Source organism: Gymnoscopelus microlampas (genome assembly GCF_963454915.1).
Source record: "Gymnoscopelus microlampas genome assembly, chromosome: 15".
NCBI lineage: Eukaryota > Metazoa > Chordata > Actinopteri > Myctophiformes > Myctophidae > Gymnoscopelus > Gymnoscopelus microlampas.
In genome coordinates this window covers 22,689,346-22,703,908 of record NC_139952.1, presented here as the reverse complement: position 1 = coordinate 22,703,908, position 14,563 = coordinate 22,689,346, and the positions used below count along the sequence as shown (strand labels likewise).

At 42.3% G+C, this 14,563-nt stretch overlaps 1 protein-coding gene across 5 annotated transcripts in view; it reads right to left on the bottom strand.

The window, feature by feature from the left end:
• The window catches only part of col16a1 (collagen, type XVI, alpha 1), a 137,909-nt gene that overhangs the window by 16,070 nt on the left and 107,276 nt on the right, over nucleotides 1-14,563 (bottom strand). For all 5 annotated transcript variants that reach the window (XM_084081233.1, XM_084081235.1, XM_084081236.1 and 2 more), the window contains 15 exons: nucleotides 13,946-13,990; nucleotides 11,149-11,202; nucleotides 10,991-11,044; nucleotides 10,369-10,422; nucleotides 9,702-9,746; nucleotides 8,930-8,983; nucleotides 8,800-8,835; nucleotides 8,056-8,118; nucleotides 7,669-7,740; nucleotides 7,519-7,572; nucleotides 6,599-6,643; nucleotides 4,353-4,397; nucleotides 2,540-2,593; nucleotides 2,341-2,394; nucleotides 2,142-2,192 (listed from right to left, as the gene is read on the bottom strand). In XM_084081233.1, coding sequence (XP_083937359.1) covers nucleotides 2,142-2,192; nucleotides 2,341-2,394; nucleotides 2,540-2,593; nucleotides 4,353-4,397; nucleotides 6,599-6,643; nucleotides 7,519-7,572; nucleotides 7,669-7,740; nucleotides 8,056-8,118; nucleotides 8,800-8,835; nucleotides 8,930-8,983; nucleotides 9,702-9,746; nucleotides 10,369-10,422; nucleotides 10,991-11,044; nucleotides 11,149-11,202; nucleotides 13,946-13,990 — 780 coding nt within the window. The remainder of the gene's footprint in view (nucleotides 1-2,141; nucleotides 2,193-2,340; nucleotides 2,395-2,539; nucleotides 2,594-4,352; nucleotides 4,398-6,598; nucleotides 6,644-7,518; nucleotides 7,573-7,668; nucleotides 7,741-8,055; nucleotides 8,119-8,799; nucleotides 8,836-8,929; nucleotides 8,984-9,701; nucleotides 9,747-10,368; nucleotides 10,423-10,990; nucleotides 11,045-11,148; nucleotides 11,203-13,945; nucleotides 13,991-14,563) is intronic.

Genomic DNA, 14,563 nt, shown 5'->3' with positions numbered 1-14,563 from the left:
CGCTGACATTGCTGACATGGGGTCCATATGGTTTAGCCCACCTTGAAACCATATGGGAACTACGCTGGCATGCTGGCTGTAATGCAAACGCTGCATCATACCTGCAGTGTGTAGTTTGATGTTGTGTGTGTAGCAGATATACCTGCAGTGTGTAGATCAATGTCCATAGGAAAGTCAATGCCCAGCAGTGTTTTTTTTCCCCAGCAGAGTTTCTAGTGTCTCTGTGTCTCTCTGGAAGAGGTTGCACATGAACTCTGCAGCCGCACTGAGGCGCTCCAACACAAACACTCTGACATTAAGCTGCTTCACACAACAAACATCAGCACCACGCTGCTGTTTGTCCAAAAGACACAATATCTGCTCTCCCACCGACGTCATGTGTTCATTTATCGACAGCCGTACAGACTCCTTTTGACACATTTTACGTCGTTTATCCAGCTCTCACTGACTCTCCACATCGGGCTGTTATTTTGCTGCGATCAAGTCAACGATGTGAGAGATTAGCTATCACAGACGGACGGACAGGGGGTGAAACATAGTCTTGCGCCATGCCTTTCGGCCTGGCGGAGACAATAAAAAACCGAAAGTAAAGGAAATGGCCATTTCTGCAACAGAAGTAGTCAATAAACTATGCTATGAAAACATGGGCCACATTGGCAAAGAATGTAAGAAAGAGGCAATCATGTAGAAAATAGCCGATCTCCAAGCTTACAAAGCCTCTGAACGTGAGGCGTTTCGAGCTTGTAGATCGGCTATTTTCACAATATTTACTTGTGGAACGGAGTCAAACAGAATGGGGGGGTCCCAGATCAAGTACGTGTATTTGGGGGGGGGGGGGGGGGGCGTGAAAGGGTTGATAAACACTGCTGTAATCGGAGCGAAATTATCTGAAATTACTACATGACCATAATGCAGCGTAACATGCGTTGCACGGGGCGGTCCTGCCATTACGTTAGTTACTGTAGTTGCTGTGGAGCTACATAGTTCTCCAGAAGACACACACAAACATACACCATCTACAATGGACGAACTGAGCAGCAATATAGACATTCACCACACGAACGTGCTTTGTTGACAAAGTGATTGCACAGCCGCTGCAGGCATGACAACCAGGTTAGCGTTAGCGACATGGCAGCTATCACAGCGCCCTGTCCGTCGTGCTGCAACTGCGTGTGATGGCTACAGCAGTAACAGCAAGCTGTCTGCGATGCCATTGTCTGGAGACTGCTCTTAGCGTGACACGACCAATGAGAGTGAGCGCTGTAGTTGTTGCTAAGATACGGTGGCGTCTCTGCCCCATAGCTTGTAGATCTCTCACACATGATTGGCGTAGGCTGCGTTGCCAGGTCTGACTTTGTGTCTAAGCAATGGTCGGCTGATTTTTGCGCGCCTTTGGGCTCGTTTGCATTGTGCGCACGGCAGCGCTTGTTTAGCGTACGTCAGCGCGACGTGGCAACGGACGTGGCAACGTGAAAGGTGATTGGCTGGTGAAAAGAAACACCCGACGTTACACCAGAAATGGTGCCTGGAGAAAATGGTGACCAAAAAAAAAGTTTGGAAAAAAAGGAAAAAACCCCCGCAGCGGCTGCGTGCTGTTGTGGTGATGAGGTACGAAGCTGCCTCCCCTTCCGTTTTGTCCGACATTTGGTGAGTAGAATTAATTATGTTGCGCGGTGGAAAAGGTGTATTGAGCAGTGAGCTGTCCCCTACGCGAGGCGTAAATTCAGCGCGGCCGGCGTGGCGAGTCAGTTGGCGACATGTGGTCTGGCGGTGCGTTGTTTAGTCGATAACAGAGCTGTGGGGTGTGGACACCGAGGGTGCGGAAGTTGGTCGCCATTTATATAGTTAGATAGTCACTTTGGAAAGTCACCAAGATAATTCATTTATTGATTGTCGTTCTTCTGGTCAATGAAGTGTAAAGTACATCCACAAAATGGTGTTTTCGCTTCAGCGAATACATTGCGCGCGCGCGCACACACACACACACACACACACACACACACACACACACACACACACACACACACACACACACACACACACACACACACACACACACACACACACACACACAGAGAGGAGCTTGGATACACTTTCCCATGCAAGACTCATTAAAAAAATTATCTTGACATCTCTCTCACCTCTCCTGCAGGGCCAGCCGGTCCTGGGGGTCCAGCCGGTCCAGCGGGACCCTGTTATGGAGAGAAAAATAACACAGATGCACCAATTACTATATATATATATACAGCCTCCCGTACGTAAAAAAACACAACCATAATATCGACAGGGCAGCGTGCAACACAGACGGAGAGAGTGTGAGGTCGAAGGTCGTGAACTCACAACATGTCCGGAGGGTCCGGGTCGTCCCTGAGGTCCCGGGGAGCCGGGGTCGCCCTAGAGAGAGGTCACGGGTTTAGAAATTGACCTCAGAGGGTCTGCTGGGTACGATGACTGTGATGTACAATGTGCATCATGTCTGGATGTACTAATACTCTTTAGTTGATGTACAATGTGATACATAATAAAAGGTCCTCCTCACCTCCAGTCCTGATCTGCCTGCTGGGCCCGGTGGACCTACAGGTCCCAGGTCACCCTGGGGGGGGGGGGGGGGGGGGGGGGGGGTGAATAATGAATATAAGTAGGATAGAGTGGCGGAAGAAGTACTTACATGTTTTACTTAACCCAGTAAGACCTGAGGCGATTCTTTAAAAAAAATCTAAATCCTAACAGTTTTTTGAAACAAATCTAAAATATTTTTTTTAATATTTTTCAAAAATAGCAGATCTACAAGCTCATAGCGCGGCACTCGGTGCCGCGCTATGAGCTTGTATATCTGCTATTTTTGAATAGCCAATGAAATCTAAAGTGACACAGATGCGTTCCAGGTATCAATGGGTTAAGTAAAAGTAGCAATATTGCAATGTAGAAATACTCTGTTACAAGTAAATGTCCGGAAATCAACATTTACTAGAGTAAAAGTACAAAAGTATTGGCATCAAGATATACTTAAAGTACCAAAAGTAAAACTACTAATACTGCAGAATGTCCCATTTCAAGTTTTCAAATGTATAAAAAAACGTTAGAAAAAACGGCAGATCTGCAAGCTTGTGAGCTTGTAGATCGGCTATTTTCAAATGGCCTAAATGTATAGGGCTGAAGTGGTTAATGTGGGTTTTGTAATAATAATAAAAATCTACAAAGTAACTAGTAACTAAAGTTTTTAAATAATTGTAGTGGAGTAAAAGTACAATATTTGCCTCTGAGATGTAGTGGAGTAGAAGTAAAAGTATTGGAAAGGTGAGATACTCAAGTTAAGTACAAATACCTCAACATTTTACTTAAGTACAGTACTTAAAGTAAATGTACTTTCCACCACTGGTAGGACATGGGAATAATGAAAAGATGATGGGGGACTGAGATTAGATCAGATATTGACTTCTGCAATATAATAGGTTTCATCTATGTCAATTTTAACAATGTAAGGGGAAATCTATTTCCAAAATATCCTCTCTATTGCTCCCTTGCTTGCATTTCAGCCTTGGCCTTGAAACATGGAGCAAGAGCACAGATAACTAATGTCAGCAAATAAAAACAGGAGAAAGGAATTAGATCGATGGCAAGAAAGACACATACAACATCAGTGTTAGGGGAAAGTGCCATCAGCTGTCACCATAGCACTAGCTGAAACAATGCAGAGATATTGACTGCCCAATACCCCCAGGGCACAGTAACAGAAATCATTAGCCTCATAGCATAATTGCCTAACTCATATTTTTAAGGTTTTCAGGAGAGACAAAGCAAAAAAAAACACTTTCTGCTTAAGTCAACTAGATGACTTAGGCAGAAGGTAAAAAACTCCTTTTGCCTAAGTCATGTTTATCTGTCTTTATTTATATCTCCGTAACTCTACTCTCCTAAAACTGCTGATTCATCCTGCCTCATTGCCAATGTTCTCAGCCTATCAGAAAGAAAACTTGTTACATTCAAAATCATTTCTGCCTAAGTCAAAACATTCATTTTGGAATGTAACATGCATTCTGATTGGCTTAGGACATAGGCAATAAGGCACAATGAAGCAGAAATGTTAGGAGAGTAGAGCTAGGGAAAAAATGTCAATTTGACCAAAAAGTGAGTTAGGCAATAATGCTATGAGGGCTAACGAAATATAATTCTGAATGTTGATTGCACAGAGTTCAGTATTTTTCTCCACACACACACACCAACGTAAACAGTATGTTGCAATATGTGTGTTTGTCTGCACACCCAGATACACACGTAGACAGACAGACAGTCTTTGAACAGAGGGCCTTCATTCATAGCCCCTCTCTGCAAGCAGCGAGTGGTCTGCTAACCTTTTGTCCAGGGAAGCCGACATGGCCCTTCAGCCCTTTGAATCCCTGTGGAAAGTAGACCAAAGAGAATAACATTGGCACTCTGTCAAGAAATCCACAAAGTACACAGACCGCCAAAAGAGCTGACACATGCGCCTTTGAAATCTCATATTTTGATTGGAACACCTGCTCTCGGGGCGACTTGCACAGTGAGATACACGGAGAGAAGCCAGATACAGCGGGGACTCGGGGAGGGAGAGACGAATCGATTTCCGTCCTTCCTTGAAAGGAGAGTCTGGTGTGTGTGAATATATCACTACGGTGTATCTGTGTGCTGTATGAGAGAGGCAGGCTGGAGATGCGGGGAAATGATACTAAAATACTAAGTTGGAGCAAGACGCCTTGGAATCGTGAATGACTTTTAACCCATTCAATCCGGGAACGCATCTGTGTCATTTTAAGATTTCTCTTTGGCTATTCAAAAATAGCAGATCTACAAGCTCATAGCGAGCTTGTATATCTGCTATTTTTGAATAGCCCAATAAATCTTAAAATGACACACAGATGCGTTCCCGGTCTTAATGGGTTAAATGAGGTCAGATTACTAGTGATGCAACGGTGGCAACACTGCTAAGTCATAAGTACTGTAGAGCTCTTCACGGGTCCCCCGATTCCTAAAAAACTGACAGACTCGGACTTCGGGTCTGTTTATTATGCATGAATACCCGAGTGGATCCGAGAAGACCCGTGCTCAGAGCTGATCGATAGAGAAAAGCATGAAGTGCTACGATGATTACACTGACTTGGGATCAGATTACAGCAGCGCAACGGCGCATGCTGTCGGTTCAGTGAGAGCGGATAGCAAAACAGACTCAGAGCGCATTCAAATACAGCATAGCCTACCTCATGGAATTAAAATGCGCACGCGGCGTGCGCGATCATGGATTCCTTATTCGTCGAGGTGAAAGCATGAAGTTTAATGTCATAATATTGTCTCTCATCGTAGGCTGCTGCATAGCTGCTAGGTTTCGTTATGGAGTATAACTAACATCAAGCCTGTTAGAGCGGCGTTTTAGGTATGTCGGGTCCATAAAATAATAGATCGGATCTGTAATATCTCAAAACAAATCGGATCTCGGTCCATGTTTTAAAAAATAATGCGGGGTCTACTCGGATCTCGGAACCAATCTCACGGGTCTATCCGGGTCCGACTCCGTCATTTGAAAAACATCTCGGAACCAGTCGGGTCTTGGAACAACATTCACGGGTCCATTAGGGTTCGGGTCCGTCATTTTGGACACGTGAAGAGCTCTACTTTACTGTATGTGCTAAGGTACATTGTATGGTACTCTGTTAAGCACTTAAACCCCATATACTTTGTTCTTCTGTCCCCCAGGGCTCTATCCATGCCCCCCTCATTTTTTCCCTCTACACCAAATATCTTCGCAGAATTTAGAATTTAACACGACACATTGTGAGCTTGTTTGAGCAGTTAAGGAGGGAAATTTGTTTACTGTACAGAAAATTGTTAATTAAGAGACAACTCTACTCAGTAGTATGAGTTAAACATGTAAATAGCACGTACTGAGGATCAAAAACATTATACTTGTTTCTCCATACACAAGTTCTAATTAAATGTAACTAAATATTCTAAATTAAACATATTTAGTCAAACATGATGATTTGCTTAGTAGTTTGTGGTGCAGAGATCTGCTTTGTACTCGTGTAAGTCTGATTTCACATAGCAATTTAATTAGCACTATTCCTACTGGACTATCCTCCACAACCAAACAAAGGGAGTGAAAAAGAATTATGGAAGGAAGTGTTGAGTGAATGTGAGAAGTTACCCTAAAGGCAGTCTATTTAACTTCATTTCTCAATGATTTGCCTTAATTTGATGATTCTAAAATGGAAGCACAACGCATCCGTTAAATAATTGAGAAAAGCTCATTTTGTTCAATAATGTCTCTAAAACATCCTTCTGCCTTTGGAAGACTATAGCTCTATGAGGCTGACTTTAATCATACAAATATGCTAACATTCATCAATTCTAATTTAAATGTCAGAATGGGTCATGTGCTTCACATGTCACTCGACAAACAAGCAAACGTGTTGATAATAATAATAACATGACAGGCAAAGAGACTGGTTCCTATTGTAGCCTATTGTTCATGCTGTCATATTCTATCAAACAGTATTGACAAATACAACATTATTGGAAAAGAGACACCCAAACAGGTCATGGGCAGGTCAAAGGTCATACTCACAGGTATTCCTCTGGGTCCTGCTGGCCCTGGAGGGCCCGCCTCTGCCTGACAGAGACAAAACAAAACAGACAAAAATTCACTTTCTTGCAATAACCACTTAAGGCTTTCACAAATAGTGTAAATAGCAGATCTAGAAGCTCACAATGCATATTATGACGCTTATAGATCTGCGATTATTGAGAGTGTTTGCAAATTTCCACATACAATGACATGCCAAAAACAGCGACAACAGGCTTAATGTGGCTGACTTGCACTGACACAGCTGTTCCACTGCAAAGCATCAGTTTAACTAACTTGACTAGCTTTGTTTTCCACTGCAGATAGGATCACGAAGCGTGTCATCACATCGATGTCCACCTCCCTGCATCAACCCTAAGCAATGCTAATGTTAAAGTTTCTCTTAACTCTTAAGTTTCTCTAATGCTGCCTGGACACGATCTCCATTTTTCCTGTACAGTTCAACAAAAAACAGTTTCTGATAACATTTTAGGTGAGAAGTAGGCCATGCGGTTGCTCAATGTCGATGCATTTGCAATGGTTTGTTAACAGTACTCGGGAGCTTCAATGCCATGTAGGGGAGTCCGTTCTGATGCAACGAAGCCAGTGACAATTCTCCAGAACAATCAGTAGTTATTGTGTTTTCTTGTCAACTTTTGGTATCAGCAGAGCTCACTTTGGCGGAGGTGAAACCAAAGAAACTACAATAAAACAATGTACTTTTGCCTACCAACTGAAAACTAACTGGTCGAGCTAGTTGTGTACCTGTACGCTAGTATTTGAGTGTGCCCCTATCCACGAGTTTTCAGTGTCCCATGGGGCATTGAGAGACTTATGGGCATCACTTGGGCATGCCTAAAATTCCCTAGGAAACTTGTGAATAGTGTGTATGTGTGTTTGAATGTGTGTGAAACAACTTTTACCCGCATCCCTGGTTTCCCATCCTTTCCGTCCAGTCCTTCAATTCCTGGAGGCCCCTGTCAGAGCAAACACAGAGGGAACCGAGATAAGAACGAACATCCGTGCACACATCACACACAAACTCTGACTGGAACTAACTCTGTCACACATACCATCAGTCCCGGAGAGCCTGGACCACCTGGGGCTCCGCTTGGTCCCCGAGGACCCACGGCTCCATCGTTACCCTGAGAGAGAGACAGACACAGAGGTAGACACAGACACACAGAAAGTAGGGTATGACACTCAACTATACATAGCCTACTTGAAATGAACATGTACTTCAATGTAATTCTATTTTTGCTACAACAAATGAAAATATAACCACTAATGCCCTATTTTCAAAAATGTTCATAACCCCTTCCCCCCATATCCATTTTTTATGTTTAAACATTTTCTCCTTTTTTGACATGCCCAAAATAGGGACTCCAGTCTTAATGTGGTTAAAAATAGAAGTGATCTACAGTACAAGAGTAATCCAAATTGGGATGGTTTGCTCTTACCTTATCTGCCTTGGGCCCGGGGGGCCCCTCTCGTCCACTTTTCCCAGGAGCACCAGGTGGGCCCTGAGAACAGACAAGACACCACAGTACAAAACTTTTACCGCAACCGTTTCTCAAACAGCAATGTGTGCCAGATTTGACAAAATGACATGGTATAAAACCTTGACATTTTCACTGTAATGCAGATGAATAGGAAATTAAAGTACACTATATTGGTTTCATTGAACCAAGCCGGAACACAATCGATTGGTCGTTCATTAAAATGGAACATGGTCTGAAAACTGCACGTAGTCGGATGGGTGGGCTTTCCAGATTGAAGATGGATCCAGAAAAGGTTGGGAACAGGGGTCATCAATATGTCTGTACACGGACAAATGTGTCTGTGGCAAGACTTGGCCTGGTCCGTGGCATATTTTAGATTTTGTTTTTACACATCATTATAATGTTCTTATTTTGATCATAAGACCCAATTACTGAATGTCAGTCTCCAGGTTTTTCTTCAGAATATGTATGACACTGATTTACTATGACACTACGTATAGGGAGTACACTGGTAGTGGTTTTCAAACGTTTTTATTTTCAAGGACTCCCATTACAGACCTGTAATGGTCATTTAAGGCTAGTGTTTGTCTACTCATTTAGTATGTCCATGGTAAAAATTTGAATTTTGACAAAAATGTCCACTACAAGCCAGCATGACGATGACCCACAGGTTGAGAACCGCTGTGCTAATGGACAACTCACCTGTGGTCCTTGGAAGCCTGGTTGTCCTGGGTGTCCCTTGAGAGAGAAAAAAAGACGGTGGAGAAAGTTACGGTGATGGCTGCTGCCTCTGAGCGTGTTCTGAGGACAGAATACAATTACGTCCGCTCACCTGATCTCCTTTGGGTCCCGCAGCTCCTCCTGGGCCTGTGTCTCCTTTGGCGCCCTATAGGCAATGACAACCGTGAGCCAGGCAACGGAATAGGTTATTGGAAAATGAGGATATTATGTTAACCCATTCAATACGGGAACGCATACTGTGGCATTTTAGATTTTGAGCCATTATTTTATACTTTGGGTTATTCAAAAATAGCAGATCTACAAGCTCGTAGATCTGCTTTTTATTTGTTTTTTTGTGAAAAAAAAAAATCAAATCTTTGAACATATATTGTTTAAAGCGAACAAGTGGGGATTCATCTGGGGGATTCTACAACTGATTCTACAACCGATTCTACAACTGTCTTCTAATCCTAACAGTTAAAAGATAAAAATAAAAGTATGTTGCTATAATATCAGTGGTTCTCAAACGTTTTTCATGCCCCCAAAATTATATGTATTTGACCCCCTTAGAAGCAAAGATTTGAGTTAAAAAATTATATATATATATATTATATATATATATATATATATATATATATATATATATATATATATATATATATATATATATATATATATATATATATATATATATATTCAAAGATTTGCAAAATGTTCACGATTTCTTTTAGCAGATCTACATGAGCTTGTATACTGTATCTGCTATTTTTTAATAGCCAAACAAATCTAAAGTGACACGGCTTGCGTTCCCGGATTGAATGGGTTAACTAGGTCAAGCTGTAGCAAGACATACTACTGTATATAAGTGAGAATAAGATACTGACCGCTACACCGGCTGCTCCCTGGAAGCCTGCACTGCCAGGTGGACCCTGTGGTAGGACAGAGAGAGGAGAGGTTAGCCTATAGGAAGCACACTGGATGGAGATGTGTGATAGAACACTGAAGCCCTATATACCTTTTGGTGTTATGTTTATGTTATGTTGATGAATTGAATACTGTATATAGGACCTCAATGGAAACAAGTCCACTAGGACTTTTTTGTGTAGAAAAAGTGTATGACTATTACTCGTGCTGTTTGCATTTCTGTCTAATAAAATATTCAATCAATAAATCAATATTTCCTATATATGTACCACAAATTGCAAATGTTACTGATGTGCAAGATCACAAGCTTGTAGCTTGTTGTGAGCTTGTAACCCTTGAGGTTCAGTTATTTTAGGAGGGAAATATAATATAAATATAAATATAATATTTGATATAATATAATATAAATAAATACATAAAATACATAGATAAATACATGTTTGACTTTTTTGTTGTAAAAATGTAAATAAAAAAGAAAGAACGAAAATTAACATTTTATTTATTTTACACACATTGCTTTGACACTTCTTTTGAAAACGTTCGCCTAGATAATGACATGCCCCAAAAACAGGGATGCCAGAGGGGTGAATGAATGTGGTTAATGGCGGTTAACGGCGGTGAGCTCACCGATTCGCCCTTCGCCCCGGCGCCTCCTGGGTTCCCACGCTCGCCTTTCATTCCCTGGTGAGATACAAGTGGGCGGTTAATCGATGTCACTCCTGCACGTCTGTCCATCCGTCATTTACATCCAGCTTCTCAAAAACATCCATCCATCTATTAACCCATTCAGACCGGGAACGCATCTCTGTCATTTTAAGATTTCTTTGGCTATTCAAAAATAGCAGATCTACAAGCTCATAGCGCGGCACCTCGGTGCCGCGCTATGAGCTTGTAGATCTGCTATTTTTGAGAAATCGTGAAAATGTGTGCAAATCTTTGAATATATATATTTTTAAAGCAAACGAACATTTGTAAAATATTTTGTTTGCTTTAAAACAAATATTCAAAGATTTGCACACATTTTCACGATTTTTTCCCCAAAAAATAGCAGATCTACAAGCTCATAGTGCGGCACTCGGTGCCGCGCTATGAGCTTGTAGATCTGCTATTTTCGAATAGCTAAAGGAATCTAAAAATGACAGAGATGCGTCCCCGGATTGAATGGTTTAACACTGCCAGGTTGTTGTCACATCATTTGCTGTGTCTTATAATGGTGGGGACGGGGGAGGGGGGGGACGGGGACACTTACATGAAGTCCTGGGGGTCCTGGGAGTCCTGGATATCCGGCGGTCCCTGTGGGCCCCTGAGGTATAGGGAGGTGTACGTCAATCAAACCGGGGAAAACCTAATTTGCATTTCCACGTGTCCACGTGCAGTACATCCACTTTACATTGAATGAGCCCCTACCTGTTCACCCTTCATTCCAGGTAGACCGGATGACCCTCTCTCACCGTGCTGACCCTGGAGGATGAGAGGAATGATTAGGGAAAGATTGGATGGGAGAAGAGGAGAGGAGAGAGAGAGAGAGGCAAGGAAAGGAGAAGAAGCAGTGGCGGAGAAATTAGTCAAAACCGGTATTTGAGAGTATAAATACTCCCGGTCAATTGTTACTAAACTACAATTGAGAAGTTTCTCAGTCAAATTCGTACTTGAGTTTAAGTATCGGAGTACTTGGTTTAAAAAAGAAAAATACGTAAGTATTCAAAAGTACATGCTTAGAAAAACAACAAAGTACACATTACAAAGCACATTTTCTTTTATCAAGGCACTTTTCAAAAAAAATATCAACAGTGAAAATAGCAGATCTATAAGCTCGCAACGAGTTGTGAGCTTGTAGATAATGTAATATTGTACTTTTTCACTTTTATTTTAAATGTAGTGTAGTGAAAGTCATACGTATACGTGTCCAAAAACAGAAATACTTAAAGTAAAGTTAAGCAGATACTCGAGAGGAGAGGAGAGGAGAGGAGAGGAGAGGAGAGGAGAGGAGAGGAGAGGAGAGGAGAGGAGAGGGGAGGGGAGGGGAGGTATGATTGGCCAGGATAGAGGCTCCCTTGACAGACATGAAGCCGCATTCGGCCTGTACTGTAGCACAAGGACAAGGCAAGTCGATACCAAATGAAGGAAACGGCTAACTGGCCTTTACAGCGTACCGTTGGGACCCCCCCCCCCCCTCCATGTTTCACTGTGTGTCCTCTAGTGCTATACGGCTCTAAGGGGCCTCAGTTTGGTGATTTAGAAGTGCTGTCCTGACATCTACAGATTGATCTGAGCTGCACCTTTTCTCAAACAGGTACAGGTGAATTCATGGATTTTATTTTTTCCCTCCAGAACATAATATTGATCTTTATGTGTGTGTCACCGCCCCCCCCGCTCCCCCCTCCCCCTCCCACTCAATCAATCTGTCCCGTAGGTCCTTTCTCTCCTCAGCTCTCACTCTGCTGCACGGAGGACATTACGAAAAAAGGCCCCGATGTAAGATTCAGACATGACGAGTTATCAAAGGCTGCCCGCTTTCATTATGAAATCCATCTCTTTCAGCCGGTGCTCTTTAACCCGTTAAGACCGCGAACGCATCTGTGTCATTTTAAGATTGTAAAAAAAAATAGCAGATATACAAGATCATAGCGCGGCATGCTCGTAGATCTGCTATTTTTGAAAATAAATTGTGAAAATATGTGCAAATCTTTGAATATATATTTTTTAAAGCAAACATTACAGGCCATTACGCGGCCAAATACAAATCTAAAAATGTTTTCTGAATCCTAACAGTATTTACAGTATAGTTGCTATATCAGTGGTGCTCAAACTTTTCCAACTTTTCTACCTGCAAAATTATATGTATTTGTATGTAATTATATGTACTTATATCAAAATACGTTGTTCCAGGGACCCCCAGAAGCACAGATCGGAGTTAAAAATGTTCGCTTTAAAACATATATATTCAAAGATTTACAGAAATGTTCCCGATTTAAAAAAAAAACAGCTTATCTACAAACTCATAGCGTAGCACTCAGTGCCGTGCTATGAGCTTGTATATCTGCTATTTTTTTGAATAGCCAAAGAAATCTTAAAATGACACAGATGCTTTCCCGGTCTGAATGGGTTAATCAGGTGGGGAAAAACAATTAACAAAGCCGAATATGAGTAATAAGCTGGGCAGCGGGGGTTTGCAAAATGTTCTCTCTCTCTCTCCCTCTCAAATAGACACAGGCTTGCTAGAACTTAACACCTGGCATTAAGCACTGCGGCGCGGCACGCGCCATTCCATGCCGAGCTCACGCGGCTCATCCATTCTCACGTCTCTCTTCCGCTAAAACAATGAATTTGTATGAGGGTGGGGGGGGGAGGTGCGAGGCGGGAGGGAGGGCAAGCATTTTGTCTGCACAGCAGTCACGCTCTCCATCACTTAGACAGGGGGAATAATTGAACAACTGGAGAGAGACAATGGAATCGTTTCCTCATCTGAAATAACTTTCATTAAGCCATTCGATCCGGAAACACATCTGTGTTATTTTAGTTTTTAGCTATAACCATTATTTTATACTTTGGCTGTTAAAAAATAGCAGATATACAAGCTCATATGAGCTATGAGCTTGTAGATCTCCTTTTCTTGAAAATGTGTGCAAATCTCTGAATATATGTATTTTTAAAGGGAAATGTTTGACTCAAATCTTTGCTTCTGGGGGTCAATGGAACTAAAATATTTTCAGATGGGGGTCTACAGCCAAATACATATAATTTTGGGACATGAAAAAGTTTGAGAACCACTGAAATTTGTAGATGTGTTCCCGGATTGAATGAGTTAAAGGGCTACAGAGAGAGACAGAGAGAGAGAGAGAGAGAGAGAGAGAGAGCGAGAGAGCGCGAGAGAGAGAGAGAGAGAGAGAGAGAGAGAGACCCGACAGACAGACAGACAGACAGACAGACAGACATACATACAGACAGAGAGAGATGGAGACGGGTAAAACAGCATAATCAACTCTGCGGGGCCCTGCTTGATTTAAAAGAGGGATGATGCAGAATTGAGACAAAGTGGCAACGAAACAAACAAAAAAAAAGAACACAGTAGTGTGAAGTCAGCAAGTGAAAAGAAAAGGTAACGGCAGAGAGAGAGAGTGAGAGAGACTGAGTGAGCAAGCAACGGCGGTAGAGAAAGAGAAAGTGTCTCATGGTATAGATGTATGTACGCCGTGGGACTCACAGGTAAACCGGACGGGCCCTGGGGACCAGGGAAACCGGGAGGACCCTGCAGACACAAACAGACAATGAGAAACAGACACCTAGAACAGTGACGAAAATGCCTATAACCACTTAAACCCCATATAGGTAACCAGAGTCCCTCAGGGCTCAATACTATACCTGTTATTACCTACAGTATGCTGCTGCATTGTCTGAAGGAAGCCAGACCAAAGTAAGTTTTACTCTTATGTACCTGTACACAAGATGGAACAATAAAGTACAACCTTGAACCTTTTCTGTTTCGGGTTATTGTGGGGAAAGCTGTCGCGGAAAATAGCCGATCGACAAGCTCACAACGCGTCGCAGCGCGACGCGTTGTGAGCTTGTCGATCTGCTATTTTCTGCGAAAGCCTTCCTCACAAAAAAGGATGCTGGGGTTTAACTGGTTAAATTGTCTTGATACCATATGTCTTAACAAGGCCCTTTCAACATTATGGGTTCTTCAAATGTACCCAGTATGAAGAAACAAAAACAGACACAAAACAGTTGCCTTAAATAAATGTGACCTCGGTCTCTGCTTTCAATCTACATCCATTTCCTTGTGTTTTTTTTTTTTTTTTTACCAACAGAGAGAACACCA